We start from the raw sequence: 19,760 nt of genomic DNA, 5'->3' as shown, positions 1-19,760 counted from the left end.
AATCCATATGAAACCAGGTTCATTAGTTTCACTGCCTGTGAAATAACTTGTTTAGCAGGGAGTGTTTTTAATCTAATGTTTACATTTTGACTTGAGAATAACTAATGTAAGGGGCTATTTGTTCACCGGCTTCCTTTTCAAAGATTTTATTTTTGAAGTTCAGTTTTGAAACTGAAAATATATTCTAAAGAGCTATGTTTTCTGTATTTTACTGAGTTGGCAATAAGCCATCTAATTTTCATATTTCTAGCTACTTTGCACTCAAAGTAAGAGAAATGGTTAGCTTTTTGATAGCTACAGATTTTTATTTAAACTTGAATCTAAGTTAAAAATGCAGGAAAAGTTTTTGGGGGGTTTTGTGCATGAAAAAAATGGCAATGGGTCATAAGACCTTCAAAAGCAGGTTTGAATATGAACATTTTATAAGTTAGATCTTGTTTCCTTAAATGCCAAATTAATGGGTAAGCAGGAGTTCAGCACAAATAAGCTGAACTCTCGAGTTCTCTCCCCTTCCTTCCCACTCTTCTTCCCCTTCTCCTGACTCATTCCCAGGACTGCTGAACATATGCAGCCTACATGCAAACTTTTTATCACCAGTTTTTATAACTCCAGTCAAAATATTTAACAAGACATTTTATTTAGCACTAAGAGTACATCCAACCCAAATGTTTCATTTCAGCCTGTAAAGCTTTGTTCATTTGTTGTAATTACAGTATTGATTGATAATGCTTGAACTAATTAGAGTAACAAAATTAAGTCTTGTATGTCAGTCTAAGCTTTGGTAAACAGGAAGCTGTTAAAAGGGAGGAGATAAAAGTCCAAAGTCATGCCATCAGAACTTTGTATTAGAGCTGTTTCATGCTGCAACGTGAAGGAATATGCCAAAAATAAGATAAATCAAGCATGTTCCCTGCCCAGCTAATTTCTAATGTAGCTGGAAAAGTTACAGGTTTATAACGCTGGTTTCTTCAAGTGTTGCTTGCAAGGTTTCTAACTCAGTAACATGAAGGCCACTGAGCTTCAGAGACATTTTCATTATTGTGATGTTGAAATTTACTTTCTTCAAGCATACTGATAATGTGATTTCAGAAATCTGTTACCACAGTGTGGCTTATCAAACCCTTTGCAAAAACACCTGAAGAATTTCCTAAGTAATCCATGGTAATGTGCCAGTGTAGCTTTGGGAGAATTACAGGATAATTTTGCTTATTTTTATACAGATATGTAATCTTGTCGCTTTATTTTCAGGTATGCTTGGAAGTGACAATGGACTACTTAATTGCATTAGATACTCTTATATGAAAAGATCACATTTCCAAAGAGCTTAAACGTTATTTCGTCTTCTGGAACAGAATGGCAGGCTTCAAACGAGGATATGATGGAAAAATTGCAGGATTGTATGACTTGGATAAAACTTTGGGCAGAGGCCATTTTGCTGTGGTCAAACTCGCTCGTCATGTCTTTACAGGTGAAAAAGTAGCAGTAAAAGTAATTGACAAGACCAAACTGGACACTCTAGCCACCGGACATCTTTTTCAAGAAGTTAGATGCATGAAACTAGTGCAGCATCCCAATATAGTACGGCTGTATGAAGTGATTGACACCCAGACCAAGCTTTATCTTATCTTAGAGCTAGGTGATGGAGGAGATATGTTTGATTATATCATGAAACATGAAGAAGGCCTGAATGAGGATCTGGCAAAAAAATACTTTGCTCAAATAGTTCATGCTATATCCTACTGCCATAAACTGCACGTAGTTCACAGAGACTTAAAACCAGAGAATGTGGTCTTCTTTGAAAAACAGGGACTTGTGAAATTGACTGATTTTGGCTTCAGCAACAAATTTCAGCCTGGAAAGAAGCTCACCACAAGCTGTGGATCTCTTGCATATTCTGCTCCTGAAATTTTACTTGGGGATGAATATGATGCACCAGCAGTGGGTATGTCCTCTTTGAATTCAACCAGTAATCGAAACTTAAGTACTGTGGTGTTATACCGCTCTGTTTTCTGTTTCAAAATAATGTCATATATGTTAGACAGCTAATTGGCAAGAAATAATATTATAACCTGGATGAGTTATGGATGAGTTAATGCGGGAGCAGCTCTGTTTGAAGGAGATACTCAAACATTCTCAAAATGCTTAAAAGTTATTTTTGCATGAAATGATGCTATTCTATACATTGTAATTAACTTTTCTATTCATAATGTGAGCGCAATGTGTATATTTGTAGTGGCTTTGTTAGAGGACCCATCTCCTTTTCATAAAAGTGCCTGGTTTTAATTTATTTTTAACATCACCCTCCTCCCCCAAAAAATCCCAACCACCCAGTGATTATTTTTGCCTAGTTTAGCCATATAAGAATGACATCATGAGCCCAGGCTGCTTACATGTTCTGCTGCAAGGTGGTAGGAATCCATTTTTAATAAGTACTAACTTGGCTATTGAAGGAGGAGACAGGAAATTAAGGAAGGCTTGAACTCCCTCTTCCCCTTCTCTGCCCTTCTGTTGTCTGTGAACTGAAAGTAGGGGGTGAGTTCCCAGTTGCTCCCAGTTGTTTAAAAGGTAGGAGAAATAGTACTGTGTCAATTAATCGTCTAATGTTTCTAGCTGGAAAGTGGAGTGTGCTAGACAGACTACTGCAGATAGTTCTCTTACTCTTTTAGGTCTACTGCATATGCTAGCAGAAGTAACTTAGAGGTTTCCTTAAAATAGCTCTAAACATTGATAGAGTCACTGAATATGACTGGTAGTCATACAGATTGCTCGTATCTGTTAGAGGAGGTAGAACTCACTTCAACAAATTCAGATACCTATAATTCCAAATGGTGCTTCAAAAATAGCTTATTGTAGTCAGCATACCTCTTGTTCTTGTGTGCCTAGCATCTGATACTTTTACTATCTTAATAACACTCATTAGGACTCTGTACATGACTCTGTGTGTTTTGTAGTGGTTATAGTAGTGGCTGTAGCAATGGTTTAAGACCGACCTGTCTAATTTTTTGCTAGTTTGCCCAATGTAAATGATCAGCTAACTTTGTATGCTGACAAGGTGTTTTTGCACACTGAACTAAAATTCTTCCATTGTTTTTAATATAAATATTTCTATTTAGTAGATCTGGTCTTTGCTTAAACATTTCAATGTCACTTCATGGCTTCTGACTTTGAATAGGTATTTTACTGTAGGTTTTCTGGACTTGAAAGTACTTTCTCAAGTGTGCTATAATTGGGAATTTTAGATGTCTATGCTATTTGTGGTTTTGCAAATCCATGTTGATGCTACAGTGATGCTTGACAAAATGATTTCAATTTAGTCAAATGTTCTAGATGAGTTGGTTCTGGTTTTATTAGTAGAGATCCTAACTCCTGAGTTCTTCTTTGTTCTTCCATGTCTCTCATTTTGAATATCCTGAAGCATGAGTGTAAGTGACTGCAGTGGCCTCCAAAACTAGATGGAGGAATGCATTTGTTAAATATTCTGTGCGGTGCTGGATGTAAATTAATTCTTGAAAAAAGAAGTAGCAGTCAGATTTTGGAGGATGAGAAAAAAATGGAGTTTTGATATGGCTGCTCAGCTGAAGATGCTTTGAAGAAAGAAGCTGTATGGGGATTAATGGGGGGCGGGGGTCATTAGGAGCATTATGACCAGATGGTCTAAACTGAATTACATAGCCAACAAAGCACACTTTGGAACTCTTAATGATAAATGTAAGGATGGTGGCATCTTATAAAATGTTTCTTAGAGGCCTTGGTAAGCAATTAGGTAGGTAAACTTCTGAATAGTACTAGAAGAAAACGGTTGAATGGATTCATAGTGGAGGAGGTTTGGCTAAGACAGAGTGGATTGATGTGAACAGTAGAAAAACTAGAAATAAATTAATGTCTTGTAGCTGATGTTTAAGGGTGCTAGCTAAGTTGTATTTCTGAGAATATGTAAATACACATCAGTAGTTAGTTTTTGCTTACTTATTCCCCAGTATACTGTCTCAGTTACTGGGTACTAGGACTTCTATGCTAACTGACAGATTGCAGTGCTTGTATTCTAACTTTTTTAGTGGCACAGTTTTCATCACTTTGTGATGCCCTACAAAATCTCTAAAGTACCATCAGTACAGTAATTACAGAATAAAAAAATATCAATTTACTGTGAATGGCCAATTAGACCTTGAAGTGTCTGGATTTTCCATTTCTAACTGTGGGTAAAAGGTAAGATACTCTATGTAAGGTCTCTAAATATGACTTATTTGTGTATTTTAAAAGCAAAGATTATGGAAAAAAAAATTAGGGCTTTAAAGATCTCCTTCCCCATTTCCCCAAATGGACTCTTAAATGTAGAATCTTAAAAGAATGTATGTTTACTAAATTTATCACTAACCATGTAATTATGCAACTGAGGAATCAGCTTGTGCAAACCTTCTTTAACCTTTAAAGATAAACTTTCATACTAAGATGAGGTCGTACTTGTGGACTAGAGTATGTGTAAATTGGGAGGTAGACATTTCCAAAAGAAGAGATACTACATCAGTTACCTTTTGATGCTAGTAATGTCAAGGTTATATATATAGCCTGAAATACTGGTGAAATGCTATGAACTCCTTCAGCTATTGGCCAGCTAGGGCTATTAATATTGCAAGAATAATGACTGACAATGGCAAGGTTTTTTGCCAGTTAGGATAAAATTACACTGTACCTGAACCAATGTAAAAGCTAGTTGCTTATGAGAAAGGAGGTCATACTTTCTCCAGTGCAACTACATGGTCCTGCCCCTTTGTGAGCATCTGCTTAAAAACCAACTTGATTTACTAAAATGCCAAATTAAAAAGAATTGCCCTGCTTATACTTGGTGCATGTTAAGGTACATTTGAATCCATGATAATATTTTAAAACCCCCACACCTGTTTTCATTTTTCCAAAATTGTTGTTATATTAGCAAAAATTATTGTAAGGATAATTGATCAAGATATATGATGGGTTTTTTGTCAAAGACCTTTGCCACAAACATGGCTTTTCTGATGTCTTATAAATAATATTAGAGTGAGTATATAAAGGAAAAGACTTTATATTTTTTTGCTACAAAGAGCAGAAATATTCAGGGCAAGTCTTATATTAAATTATATGCTTAATAAATATCATGGAGAAGCTTGCTTTATGGAAAGGTAACTGTTTCAGCTAGTTTAGGGATTAATCTCTCCTTTGTGATGCTACTTAAAAGTTTTCACTCTTTAAAAAAAGACTAGTTAGTTTAGGTGTCTCATTTCCTTTTGTGTTTAAGGCTGTAGTTAAAATGATGCAAGAGGAATATTAAGCAATGATCATATGTTCCCAGGCCTTTTCAAAAAGCTGAGTTAAATAATGAGAAGTTCTGTTGCTTGTAGCTTCCATGTTTTTTTCACACTTAATTAAAATTTGTTCTAGTCACAGGAAAGTGAGAGGGCTGTTGTTGCACATAAAGTTCATTTTGTAAATCAAATGGACATGTTATTTTAGATCAGACAGAGTTCTGTTTAGAGCAGTGGTAGAATAGATAAACTGCAGCAGTATTGAAAAGTGGATAACTACAGATGAGAAAGAATAAAGCATGCTTCTAGTAATACCTTTCCCTTTGCTCTACCAGCATCAACAGAGATTGGATCATTGAATAAATAGAAATTGCCTCTTTCCTAGGTGATGAAGCTTAATTACAGTTCTTCAGATTAGTTGATTCTTTCAGAGGAGAGCAAGTTCTATTTTAACTGCTTGGCATCTCTACAAAGCATTAAGTGCTGTGTAGGCTACAGTAATTCTGGAAGACAGTGATACTTCTGATAGGTTTTTATTATTGTAGTCGGGTATTCTGTATGTGATTTCGTAGGTGCATGGAATCATTTGAAGAGTAAATTCATCCTTCTGGGGATGAGACATGGACAGAGTAAGATTTTAAGATTGGGATTGTCTATTTAACACAGGCCTCTAAAAAGGTACTGTAATGCACAAATAACATTGTAGGTATCATCACAATTTAGCATTGTAGCCTGCCGTCACAGGAACACCAAGAGAATGGTGGCAAGATGTTCCTCATAAACATGACTAACAAGAATATCGTGGTGACTGTAGCTCAGGGCTATTCAACTAGCAGTTTGTAGTCCAAATCCAGCTTGCTGCCTTCGAAGTTGCAGAGGACAGTCACTTGAATAACATTCATTAGTTTAGTAGTTAGATGTTGGCTTTCTTGCACAACTTGAACCTGCATATCTTCTGACAATATGGTAAGATAATAACGGATGTATGTATTCATTATCTAGTCATATATTTTTGATTATTAAAGGAAACAGGATTTGTCATGCGTACCTTTCCCGTTCCTGAGAAGATAATGCTTTTAGACCTATTTTGTCTTGGTTGGAATGATCCCACGTTGTTTTGTGTTTGCATCAAGCATTTGCTGGGCTTCTTACTTGCCTATAGTATTGCTGTAGTGTGTGTGGGCTTTCAAAGCTTCAGCCACGTTTACCTGGTCCTTGAGCATAGCTAAGTATCCCTGATGACCCGACCTGGCCTGTGTGGAGCCAGTTTTCATGTTTCTGGTTGTGTATAGCACTATATTCACAAAATGAATGACTAATATAAGCATAATGGCCAGTGGGTATGTACAGTAACCTTTTACATTACAAAAACGCTGAATATAAGATTTGACAGACTTCAGTTTAACAAAAAAAAAAAAAAAAAACCAAATCACAACTGATAAGATACTTGCAAACCATATATGGTGTTGAATCATTTAGCATACCGGACGGTATTTTGGAGTTTCAGTATGCTCAAAATCAGATTACAGCCAAATTTGACAGAAATGAAAAGCAAAAATTCCTACAAAAGCTTTCCACTGATTGTTTTGTTTTGAAAATCTCCCTCTTCAATGTTGTATTGCAACACTTTATAAGAGTTATAGTTAAATGTATTACAGAATGAGCTTGAAAGTGTAAGTGTGCAGAAAGCTGAAAGAGTGCAATACTCAGCTGCTTCCAGCGTAAGAGGCCCTTCCGTTTTGCTTGTGTCAGTGCAGAGCTACCCATTCTCATGTGCTGCACCCTTTTGCATGGCTGACCACTCGATGAACTGATTTTAACGTTTTTTCAGTCAAGTTAGATGATAATTTTTCTGCAGGCTTAACTTTGGCCATGTTAGCAGAACTGTTTGCTCCTTTAGCACTGAGTGGAAGAGCTGGTGCGAAGGAAGTGAAGAGAGCATGCAGCTTTGACTAGAGTTCTGGGGGAAGGTGGTGGGACCTATCCCTCTTTTCTGTTAGCAAGTTTAGGTTAGATCAGCTTGGCCTAGCTCACTTCACCTTCCGTGTGAGAGAAACTCATTTGACTGAAATTCAAGTATCATTGCCAGTGCATTTTTAGGAGAATTGTGTGCTCTACTTTTCCAGCTTCAAATACTTTTTGAAGCAAAACAGAAGGCATTGCTGTGAGTACCTTGTGTATTTCAGTGCTGGTTTCTCCTCCTGGGTACTCGTGTTAGTGGCCATGCTTTTCTGCCTTCTCTTTGCTGTGCTGTGTACCCTCACACTGCTGAAAATACTGAGTCAACTTTGGAAAAAAAAATAAAAAATGAGCTTTTTATACTTTTTAGAAGGGGAAAACTTAAGGAATTAGTTGTAGAAAACTTTTAGAAGGTTTAGGTCTTAAGGATAGTCATGTCATGTTAACAAAGAATATATTTTTAAGTTCTGTGGCAGTTTGTATGCAGGTAGTAAAAATTATTTTTAGTGAAAGGGGAGTCCAATTTTTATGTAGTACGCTATCCTTTGATTCTGCTCCCCCCCCCATCGAATTACTTGGGTGACAAGAAGATACTTTTAATGTCTCAAATTGAGGGTGTTATGCTACAGGTATCGGAGCCTTGTATTCAGAAGTGAAGTTATGATGTGACAAGGCTGTAATGAAGGGTGGGAGTCCGTGATCCCAATGACTTCTCAGTAAATCTGTGCTGGCTAATATTTATGAAGTATATTTTATGTTGCATTCTGTATTACTTTATGCAAAAGTTTTAATGCATTCATCAGTAAACTGCTGGGCAAAGCAAAGAATAATTTATAAACGACAGAGGAAAAGCTGTCAAGATAGTGTTCAGTTACTACAATATCAGCTAAACTGTAACTTAAGTATAGGGATGTTTCTTAGTCATCTTGCAGTGTTCATGGGAGAACTGCTTTCATAATGTTTCAAACTGCTGTTGTGGAGCAAGGTTTCATTATGATAAATACATCTCCACAACCAGGGAGCTTCATTTCATGTATCTTGCAAGCAAATATTCAGATTACTTATGTTCAGCCTATGGCTGACTAATTTGGCAACACAGATCTGGTGGGACCTAAAGCAATGGTATACTACTTAGTTATAAACCAGATGCTCAAGTTTTGCACTTGTGTAAAGCTGTACTAAGATGTTAATTTTTATAAATAAAGGACAAATTATACATTTGACAGCTAAATCATTTAGGAAAAGATAGTTGATCAGAAAATATGGAGGATTTCTTAAATTTCTTAAACTGTCTTTAGTATTTATAGATATAAAAAAAGACAAAAACATTGCCGTGAAACGTGTATACAAGTTGTATGTGCTGTATAGACTTGGACATGTCCAATGATTTTGAAAACAAGTTTTATAGAGAGAAAAACTTCCTTCTACGTTTAACTAAGTAATATTGGGTTTTATCCTGTCTAATTATTTTCTGGAGTAGTAGTACTGGAAAGTCAGTTCATGCAGAAAATGCTGGGTTTGTTTGTGTTTTTAACGTGGATTCAGTAACTTCTGAAATGTGGCTAAGCAACAGAAACCAAAAGAGAAAGAATGCGTTTCTAAATGCAGGATTGATGAATCAGAGTAAAACAGACTATTTTGGAATAAAGGCAGTGGCATGTGTTCAGCAAGACCTTTCAATGGTGGTGTTTTTTGTTAAAATATCCTTAACTGAAATTTGAGATGCAGTGGTTACTAAAAAATAAAGAACAGCTATTTGTCTGTATTTTAATAGTTTTATGCAACCAGCAAAACACATGCTATTGTCTTCAGGGAAAAATAAGTACTAGTTGCCAGATAGAATGAAAACAAGAATCTCTTCCAAACATAAGACTAGTTACTGATGATCATGTCTTAGTCAAATAAAATAACATATATAGAGGAGACTGTTTCATCAGATAGAAAATTATTTTCATAATTAGCTTATCTAAATGCCATTTGCTATTTATGCTCTTTTTTGGAGGGATGGTGCAGGAAAAGACTTTAATTCTCTTTTCTGCTATGTGTTCTAGTAGTAATTTTAATTGGCTTTGTAGTGCTTTAAAGCAAGGAGAATAGCCAGTTCTGCCTGTTAGTTTTAAAAATGTTAGCACTGATTGCGGATGATCTCTTCCTCAGCCTTCTGCAAGGGAAAAATAAATCCCATTTTACAAAGACACCCACCCCCCCCCCCAAAAAAAAAAAAGCTGAATTGACAGGCGGTGGCATCTCTAAAAACTAGAGAGGTCAGTACACAAGTTTGTTCAAAGCCTTTTTCATGAAAAGGTAAGGAATGGAAGAATAGTTCAATCAACTAAAAATTGAGTATCTTAAAAAAAAAATAATAATCTTTGTTCCTTACCCATACTCTTCAAACTTTACAAGTGGTCCAGTTTGAGCATCTTCCACATTTGCTACCAGTCGGCACACGGTAGTGTAAAAATACTTGCAAAGCACAGAAATGCCAAAATCGTTAACACAAAATTATTCTATGCTATCTTGCTACTGACGTTCTATACAAGGGGTACAACTTTTTAAAGCTTCTTAGCTTATACAGGGTTAAAAATACTTTTTTCTTATTCTCCTTTTGAAGCACAAGTATATCAACAATATAGCAGGCACTGTTCAAACAATTCAGTAGTATGATACCAGCTTTTATCCTTTTATACTGTAGTATGTAATTTTTCATCACTGTTTTTAATAGAATCCTCATTTTCTGCAGTGTTTGACTTGTCAAATGAATTTTTACTCTGAAACTGTGTTTTGGCTTTTCAGACAATTATGTGAAGCTATGCCATAAATTAGACTATGCTGTGAACAAGATCTTAAATTTCAACTTGTAGCAAGCATGCTTGCCACTGTTAGCCTCATGACTTATCAGCCTGTACCTACTCCTGAGCTTGATTAAGGTTCCACCACTAAATTCCAATCCAAGTAGTTCATGATGGGGTTTTGTGTTCAAGTTCAAAACAGCAGTCTTCAGATACTGCCCAGTTGCTGCCTAGCCCTGAACATGCCCAGAGGGCAGAGATGCTGATGATCTTTACGTTAGATTTTCATATTTAGATCCGCATAGAAGAACTTGATATTGAAGTGCTAATGTGTTGAGTCTCCTTCAAGGCTTGTCTTCAACAGCTTTCTATGGATTTGGCTTTCTTCCACAAATCTGCTCTGAAGAGGTTGTAGCAGCAGTGGCGATGACATTCTCTTTAATGTCTTAAGATAATGGTTAGAGTAATTGCCCGTGATGCTGGAAATCGGGGTCCGTTTCCATCCTTCATTTATCTAGTCTGTTGATACCTTTGCAGTGGCAGAATAAACATTTCTGTCATCTCCATAAAAGTTGATTTGGGTTTTTTTGCCTGTTAAGTGGCTTCTAGTGGAAGATAACCATTGTGTTCATCTGTTATAGTAAACATTCCAATGAGAAATGTGTAAAACCTGACTAAATTTACTCAGTATTACAAATCACTTCTGAAGAAGCAGACTTTCTGTAGAAAGATCTGTCTTATCCACTGAGCAATATATACTGTGTAAACTGCTAAGCAGTTCTACGTTTAAGTTAGGAGGAAAAAAAATTTTTCCCATAAAGGTCTGAAATAAGCAACTTTTATTAAACGGACTCAAATTACTTTATGTGGTTAAATGCAAATGTGCCTATTCCAAAATTAGTATGGATTTTTAGCTGCTTAAAATTACAAATTCACATAGCATATATAAAGTGTGACAAGTAGTCTGACTTCTGAGGAATGGCAGAAATTTGAGCAGTTCTTACACTGTAAGGATCCCCTGTGTCATATAAACTGTAACTTTCTGAAAGCTGAGGTGCTTACTTTAGGAGTAAATCGGGAACTTCAGAAAGCAGTAAACAGCTAACGAAATGGTAAACCCCAGCTCAGTGGTTAAGCAGATGAATATGGATATCCTTTGTTCGTGTACAAACTTGAACATAACAGATGTTTGACTGCCCTGTCTTTAAAACAGGCATAACATAGACAGCTAATGACGTTGTTTGGTTTCTATGGCAGGGACTTCATGTTATGTAAGGAAGTTGCGTACACAACAGCCCTGGTTGTCATGGTTCTGGGAATCCTGCTTGAATGGTCCTTTCCTGATCAACGTTATTTAATGGCTTTAAAAACAATAAAATATTCTCTATTGCAGCTAGCTAGTGCTTTTTAAAAGTTCTAATCTCTCTTATTTTATTCTTACAGCAATGGCAGTTTCAAGTTACTAGCACCAAATTTAAAGCCTAAATTGCATCTTGAGATCGTCACTGTGCTTTTGAAAGAGACCTTGATTTTGGCCACTGCAGTGTACAAGTGTGCCTTCCATCACTATACTTATTTGAATTTTTACACGTTATAAGTGTGCTACATGCATGCAGTATGTCAGGCCTAAATTCTGCTTTCCCATCAACTTTCTGCAGAGAGCAAATTAGATGACCCTTGGAGGGGAGAAGTAAACAGTTTCGATAAAGCCTTTAACTGCTTATTATTAAGAGTAGTAAAAAAATTGTTGAAATTGTGAAAAATAAATTCTTGTTTAAACCTGCTCTTCTAAAAATGTGTCTCTAACCCTTCTCTTCCCTGTGTTCCTTCAGTTAAGAGTCTCAAATCTAGAATTGGCACCTGAGTTCTGAGCTGTGATAAGGGACTATATCTGCGAATGTATGCTGACTCATTGGCCCCAAGCAAGGACTTTTGCTTACAAAACCTCCTTTATCTGGTTAAACTATCCGATATTAAATTTATTACATCTAAAGGTTTTGTCTAAAACCTGATCGGGTTTTTTGAGCATTAACATAGCATGACAGCTAATATTATCTTAAAATGATATGCCAGGGGTGTGAAGGTGGAGGATAGGCAGATCTGCAGAGTTCTTTACTGTGTACACTGCATGTCAAACTATTTGCATTGCACTGCAGGTGAGATTTTTTTAAAATGGTGCAGCCCCTTTAACAAGTCTTGAAAAAGCACTCTTGCTCTACATTCAGATCCTGTCTATACAGTTCTGCACTCTCCTTTGTGTGTTTTTGTTTTAGACTTTGGTGCTTGTGCAACCCTTAGTTGAACCAGTGCCATTCAATGAATGGGTAAAAAAGTAAATAGATGATGTCTGTACTTTTAAATGTATAACTACAGCTTCTAATAATGTGTGAAAGCAGGAAGCTGTCTCAGCTAGGATTTATCCCCAGAGTTGACATAAGGTATACCAAATTAAGAACATACTATTTGGTCTGCCTTCACTAAAAAGTGTGTTTTCACAAGTGATGGCGATCTAAAGAAAAACTTCTATTCCTTTAAACCTTGAGTTATTTTTCCTCCCCCTTTGCCCAGTTATTAGCTGGTCTAATAAGAGATGCTACTTCTTTCTAGAAGCCTTGCTTTGATGAGATGTCAGGTTCTTATTTCACTGCTGCTCCAGTATCTTTCTAATCTGCTTGCACAACTGTTTTGTCAAAGTTGACACTTTTGACCAAATCAGATCACTAGATCTTGACTGAGGCTTTCACTCTGAGTGAAACCCGCTTTTGTAATAGGGTAGGAACACTCTTTGGGATTTAGAAATGAAAGGTCAAGGTGCCATTGTCTGCTCTGCTGGTGGAAGTGGTCTCCCCAGCAGAAGCAGTTATTCCCCCTTTGCTGTACCTAGCATGTGAGCAGAAATCAGCAACAGCAGGACGCAGCACAGGAATGGGCAGTGTGTACTGACCAAGTGTTGATCAAAGCACTTGATCAGTTGAGTGCACACCGTCTCCGTCTTCCGTAGGTTCCTTGGGATCCAGAGGACAGATGAGTTTTTGCTTTATTAATAGGAAATAATAATAGAGCAGTGCTGATTATGGCAACACAAAACAGTATGGTAATGAACAGTCCTGTGTGTGGCTTTGTGTATTGTTTGGGGAAATACTAAAATTTGGTAAATAAGCACTATAATAAAATAATCTCTGATTCTCCTTTACTGATTTCTTAGACAGCTGTGCTTAAAGACCTTGCATTTTGCCCCTCTCAGCTAGATGGCGCTATTTTGGAAACCAAGAATTTTCCAAACTCTAGTGTGGTTATTACATTAAATGTGTGAACAAAAATTGTATCATTGAAGAGAAAGCATTTTAATTTCTTTCAATCTTTTTTTGCAGTATATTTTCTGCATTTGACTGAAAAATATGCAGCTATGGATCTCCAGTAGAGAAAAGTGGAAAGTGCAGATACAGGATTGATTTTTTGCATGTATAGAATGGCTTAAAACTAATAAATCAGGTACAAACATTAGCATTTCTTCTAGATGTACTGTATAGTCATTTAACTGTTGATCTTCTAAATCTTCAAAATGATATGTAGGCATTAACTAATTCTTTTGGAATATCTGCTTTGACTATTTCAGATTCTAAACATTGGATTTAGAGTTACTCTGAAGGCTAACAAGCCAACATGTTTAAACTGACTTGCGTGCTGAGAGTGTAGGCCACCTATTTAAATTTAGAAGAAATATTTACAAATAAGACTTTTAACCCTTAAGTTTTTAGATGTTTTTTACAAAAATGAGATTTCTGCTTTTTGGTGGTGTTACCTATGTCAAGCTATAAGTGGCATTCAAAACATGCAAAATAAAAACTTCATAATGCAGAACTCACAGGAGTTCCTGTTTTCCTGGAAACTTTACTGGCAGATCTCTCTGCAATTAAAATCCTATTTTTTAAATTTCATCCAGCGTTGTGTGTGTCTTAGAAAAAGTGCCAATGTGAAATTTTTTTGGTAGGTTGGGAAGGGCAAGATACTGTTGTTACTGTTCTTATTTTGTTATGATTGCATGCAGTTGTTGACTGAATAATTGTGGTAGTTTGAAATACTAGTGAATAATCCACTTCTATATAGTTCCATTTTTTCCATTGTTCTTGCAGCACTTGTATATTTCAAATGAATTTACTTTGAAAATTTTATTTAGTGGTTCCTGTTTTCTGTCAGCTTTTTTTTACCACTTCTTTCACACTGTGTTTGGTATGACGATTGTTGTGTCTTATAGCCAAGTTGAGACAGCCTTGTTCTGGTTTAAATGGAGCATTCAAGTTCTGTGTGTTCACACTATCAATGTTATTTTAGTTCTTACTGTGCTGTGTAATGCTTTCGTTTTCTCAAACACCTACAATATGCTGCTTCTGATGGGCAAAAGGAAGTGTAGTTTTCCTGTTGCTGCTGGATACTCCAGTGAGGTATCTGTGAAGGTCATCTGGTACAATCCCACTGATCAAGCAGGAGCACCTAGAGTCAGTTGTCCAGGACTGCATCCAGACAACTTTTGAATATCTCCAATGAAGTGATGGAAACTCCACAACTTCCCTGGGCAACCTGTGCTAGTGCTCGGTCACCCTCACACTGAAAAAGTGGTTCCTGATGTTCAGGGGTAACCTCCTCTGTTTCAGTGTGTGCCCATTAACTCTGGGCCTGTCACTGGGCACCACTGGAAAGAGCCTGGCTTTGTCATCTTTGCACCCTCCCTTCAGGTATTTATATACATTGGTAAGATCCCTCCAAGCCTTCTGTTCTCTAGGCTGAACAGTCCCAGCTCTCTCAGCCATTCCTCATAGGAGGGATGCTCCAGTCCCTTAACAATACTCATGGCCCTTCATTGGACTCTCTCCAGTAGGCCCATATCTCTCTTGTACTGGGGAGCCCAGAACTGGACACAGAACTCCAGGTGGGGCGTCACCAGTGCCGAGTAGAGGGGAAGGATCACTTTCTTTGACCTGCTGGCAACACCCCTCCTAATTACTGTGATTCAGTAAGTGTTCATATCCTTTTTTTTTTTTTTTTATGCAAACACCCATAGAGTGTTGCCTGAAATACTGGATGGCAAAATGTAGCAGCTCTGAGCTTGGCCATCACACTACTTTTGCAGTCCAAAAAAAAAAAAAAAAGCATCAAAAACTTCTGCAAACACCTGTGATCACAAGATCTGTACGGTTGATTCTCTTGTACGTAGGACAAAATCTGCTGAAAGATTCACTAAGTAAGCTTTGTTACTTTGCGGGGGTGGGAGGGGCGGCAGCACAAAAAAAGTAAGTTTTAACTTGGTTAGCTGTAGCTGTAGCAACATGTACACTTTCCATTGTACCTTTACCTTTAATAAAGTGGCAACTTGCAGTTGATCAGAGAGAGCGAGCCACCTTAAAGATGTTGCATCGTTCATCAGGTTGGTTGGTTTGTTTTAGTTGCATGTGGGGTTGCAAACAAGTGATTGGGTCTATTTAAACCATGGCACAGAGAACAGATTAGGGAGCAACCCCTGTCTGCACATGAAGGGACAAGACAGAACCCTTGAACATGTCCTCTTAGTGCACCTACATACATCCAAACACTTGTCTCTAATTCTATAATATGATCCTTGGCCCTTGATGAGGGCTTGTGAAGATGATGCCAAGGTGACATCTGTCATATGACATGATAAGGTCTGCACTAAGTCTTCCAGGGATTTTTTTGTTTTCAGTCTCCAGATGTAGATTAGACCTACTCAGGCGCACTATTTTCTTGCTTCCTAGTTATTAGTATACTTTTAAGTCTGCTTAGGCTGCTCAGCTGTGTCCTTGATGCCCTGAGCTGAGTCACTGTAGTAGCCATGACTGCAGATGCAATGAAATTGTTCTTCAGCCACACCTATAAAAATACAGTGAGAATAAAAGCCATGTAATTGTTTCTGACCACTTTTGCTTCTTGGCCACATCAGAGTAAGCGTCTGCTATGCTGTCAGGCTAACAAAACACACATTTGTCAGAATAATATAATGGTAAGCTTTGCATGCAGTATGTAAGAAGGAGATAAAGTGTACTTCTTGCCTCCCTAGTGCTGTTCACTGAGAGCGTAAGAATATCTGGATTATACCACAAGGTCAAAAGATCTTAAAGCACCATTTTTAGTTTCTAACAAAACTTTCTGCATACACATGATACCTGTTTAGTAACACAAAGTGCATGATACAATGAAATACAGTAGCAGTTCAGTGCATATTAACAAGAGTTTGTATTCTATTTTTCATGCAGTTTTATATAAAGAAAAAATTGTTTCACTTCACCATTTGCAGCTTATATCTGGAAAGACCTGTGGATATGGAGTGGAAAATATAGTAACTAGTGACAGAAAAATATACAAAATTCTCTTATGTGCTGGCTAATCAGTAACTACTGTTTTATTTGTCAAAACATATGGGTTGATATCTAACTGGACACTGCGTTATAGAAAAAAATAGTTGTTTTGCATTTAGAGGATCAGCTGGATTCTGCTTCTGAAAAGGTTTTTATTTTTATAAAGTGAATGTACGTGCATATTCATCTAAACTTTTGGAAAACTAAAACAGTATCTGTCATCACAAGTCCTTCCAAACTGAAGTACAGAAAAGTGTATGTGTATCCAAGAAAAGAAGCCATGTGTGTAAAATATAAGACTGATTAGGAGACTACCTTCTAAAAGAAAATACTTAAGGATGTTCAGTATCTACTCAGTGCAGTTGAAACTTCAAGGTCTGCTAGGGTTTCCTGTGTATGATGATTTCATGGAACTTAATTGTTGTCTTACTGTGACTGCTGTCCTTTTCTCAGGACTCATTGTTTTAAGCTTGATTTCTTAGAATATCATGTTTTTCCTTCTGTCTAAACTTTTTATATGCTTACTTTTAACTTACGGTTTAATTATATTGCTCCCCTCCCCAATATTTTTCTCCTGGCTTAAGTTTAGCCAATGTATATTGCTTTATTACAGCAAATGTAATTTGTCTATAATTATGAATACCCTGTGGATTCTTCTAAAATACTTCATGCTGAAAGGAGACGTGAAGCATTCTGTTCTGTTTTATTGTGGGGAGAGTATCGAACAGAATACTAGGATAGATCGTTTCCCAAAATAAATTCTAGGCAAAGTTAAAAATCTAGGAAGGACATCGATAGCCAAAAGATGGCTGTTCATAGATGTGCGTAAATTCATGTGTGTTTTGTGCTTGCAAAAAACGAGTTCTTGTGATCTGTTGGGTGGTGGGAGTTAAATAATGCACCAAAACTCTTTAGCCTCTTCCAAACTGAACAGTGAAAAAAGCATAAGTGGCTTTACAAAATTAAGGGTGTACCTCTTAGGTGAAACTACCTTTCTGTCTTGTGAGCCTTTTTAAAATCCTGTGTTCCAGACACTCAGCTTTCTGGCATCAGGCTGTCGAAATATTAAAGCATTTATTGAATCTTAAGCTTGTGAACAGTCATGTTGAATTTGCAGGTATGCATGATATGGTGTACCGGCCTCAAAATGCTCAGTACCTTACAGGATCGAGGTCCTATTTAGCATACAGAAATCAAATAATTGTCTGAGATAATAGCATACACTTACTACGAATTAGAGCTCTAGAGAAAATTACCATGTAGTGTTTCTCTTCCTCTGTCAGCTAAACCATATGAAGAATGGGTTATAACTAGCAAAATGAGTAATTGTTCTAGGGATGAATGTGTGTGATTTACATTATTAAATAAAATTCTAGCTATCTCCCAGTGTTAAACGCATGTCAAGTATTTTGAGTAGGCCACAGAAAGCAAGATGCACTTGGAGAGGTAACTTAGTGCGGTTCCCTCCAGCAAGCTCTTCGAGGACAGAGCTGGTGTGCTCTGCTTCCTAGACCACTGCCAGCTGCTCTCCCTGCTGACCTCAGGAGGCTTCTGCCTGTTCATTTCTATCACTTCAGCTGTTGGTTTGGTTTTACTGGGTGCAGATCTGTGAAATGGTAGGGTGTAAGACCTAAAATTGCCTTTGAAATTTCCAGAGCATGGAGTTGTAGCTGAAGTTTGAGCGTGGCCTTTTCTCTAGGCGTATATTGGAGCTATTTATTTGGGTTTTTGTATGATATGGTGTATTTCTCAACGTTTAAACTTCTTATATTGAGTGCAGTGAGACTGGTGAAATATTTTCTTCTAGGCAAACTCTTAATAAAGATTTGAACTACATATTAGCTTTTACAGTAAGTAGAAACCAACTAATAAATGGCTTCATGGCCAGAAGTTCCCCAGTGAAACTACATACCAAGAGATAAAAAAGAAGCACAAGACAGTTGTTAAATGTGTTTTATTTTACACAAGAAGGAATTGGAAGGAAACACGAAGACAAGAAAACTCTACAAGTAATAGAGGTTACTGTTCATTATGTTATGTTTGATGGATATTTAAATAAAAAACCAAACCACCCCACACATTGTAATATGATTGGTGTAAGAAGGGAGTTTTACCTAAATGATTTAATTTATTATTTACCATTGCAAGTAGCAAAGAATTCTTTACAGCAACACTACTGAAGGAAAAATGTCTAGTTCAGTCTCATTGAAATAAATGAGTTTATTTGTAACTTCTAACTTCATAGACTAACATGTAAACAATACTGAGAATGGTTTGTGCTAGTCCTTCAAAAAGGAGCATGCTTTGAATACAAATCTCTTCTAATATTCTGTGCCTACCTATGAAGAAAAGGGTAATGAATTCTTGCCTTCTGAATGACCAGCTTATCTTCAGCTTTATCTAACACTTCCCTGTCAAAGTTGTTTTGCATCTCAGACTGTTATGCATCCTTGAAGTCATGAATTCTGATAATTTTTTTCCCCTCTAAAACTACAGAAGCTGTCAAACAGTGGAGCTACTATATTTTGTACTTCAGTGGAATTGCAAATTCCATAAGTAATGCTCATAATCAAGAGTGCAGTAATCACCCCTGTATGCATCTCAACAATATTTCAGTTTTGATGGCAATTATGTCTGTTTTCTCTACAGTTATTTTAAAATATGTACTATATATTTACAGATATATGGAGTTTGGGGGTCATCCTCTTCATGTTGGTTTGCGGACAACCACCATTTCAAGAAGCAAATGACAGTGAAACTCTGACTATGATAATGGACTGCAAATACACAGTGCCACCTCATGTGTCCAAAGAATGTAAAGAGTAAGTACAGTACTACAGAACTTGGAAGCATTCAAAGAAGTGGATGCTTGTTACCTTTGGGAGTTCTCCATGCCATATTATCGGCATGTGGAATGTTCCTTGCCTGTTAATAAGATATTATGCCTACTGCTTTGCTTATTTGTTAGTATTTCTTCACATTGATTGAGTAGTTTTTTGGGCACTGGTATTGCATGTTTTTTATTCTTTGTGTTGCTTCTTAATGAAGGTTAATCCCATTATATTTTTTGCCAGTGGGTTTGTACCACACTTGTGTGACGCTTCATTTTCATTTTACACAATGTATCTTTTATGTGTCTCAGTTATCACACATTTTATAAATGGTTGAAGGAACTGCTCACCACTGACGGGCTTTGGCCACCACTCTTGCTGGATAAATTACAAGGTGTTGCTGAGAATATTGTGTTAAAAAGGTAATGATTCCTATAGGCTTCTGTTCAAAATACAAGTTGTTAAAACCCAAGGATATCACAGCAAGTTTTGCTTATCTCCTGAAATTGTAACTCCAAAGCAACATTCTAGGCA

The 19,760-nt window shown here is 36.8% G+C and overlaps 1 protein-coding gene across 2 annotated transcripts in view; it reads left to right on the top strand.

Annotated features, from left to right (window-relative positions):
* The window catches only part of SNRK (SNF related kinase), a 45,918-nt gene that overhangs the window by 11,493 nt on the left and 14,665 nt on the right, over nt 1-19,760 (top strand). Inside the window, exons 3-5 of one of the 2 annotated variants that reach the window (XM_075083321.1) lie at nt 1,249-1,942; nt 19,076-19,217; nt 19,538-19,648. In XM_075083321.1, coding sequence (XP_074939422.1) covers nt 1,354-1,942; nt 19,076-19,217; nt 19,538-19,648 — 842 coding nt within the window. In that variant the 5' untranslated portion in view covers nt 1,249-1,353. The remainder of the gene's footprint in view (nt 1-1,248; nt 1,943-19,075; nt 19,218-19,537; nt 19,649-19,760) is intronic. The other variant, XM_075083322.1, reaches the window with a different exon arrangement.

This window comes from Phalacrocorax aristotelis, chromosome 2 (genome assembly GCF_949628215.1).
Source record: "Phalacrocorax aristotelis chromosome 2, bGulAri2.1, whole genome shotgun sequence".
Taxonomy (NCBI): Eukaryota; Metazoa; Chordata; class Aves; order Suliformes; family Phalacrocoracidae; genus Phalacrocorax; species Phalacrocorax aristotelis.
Note: the sequence above shows the minus strand (reverse complement) of the source record. Positions and strands in the feature narration are given on the sequence as shown.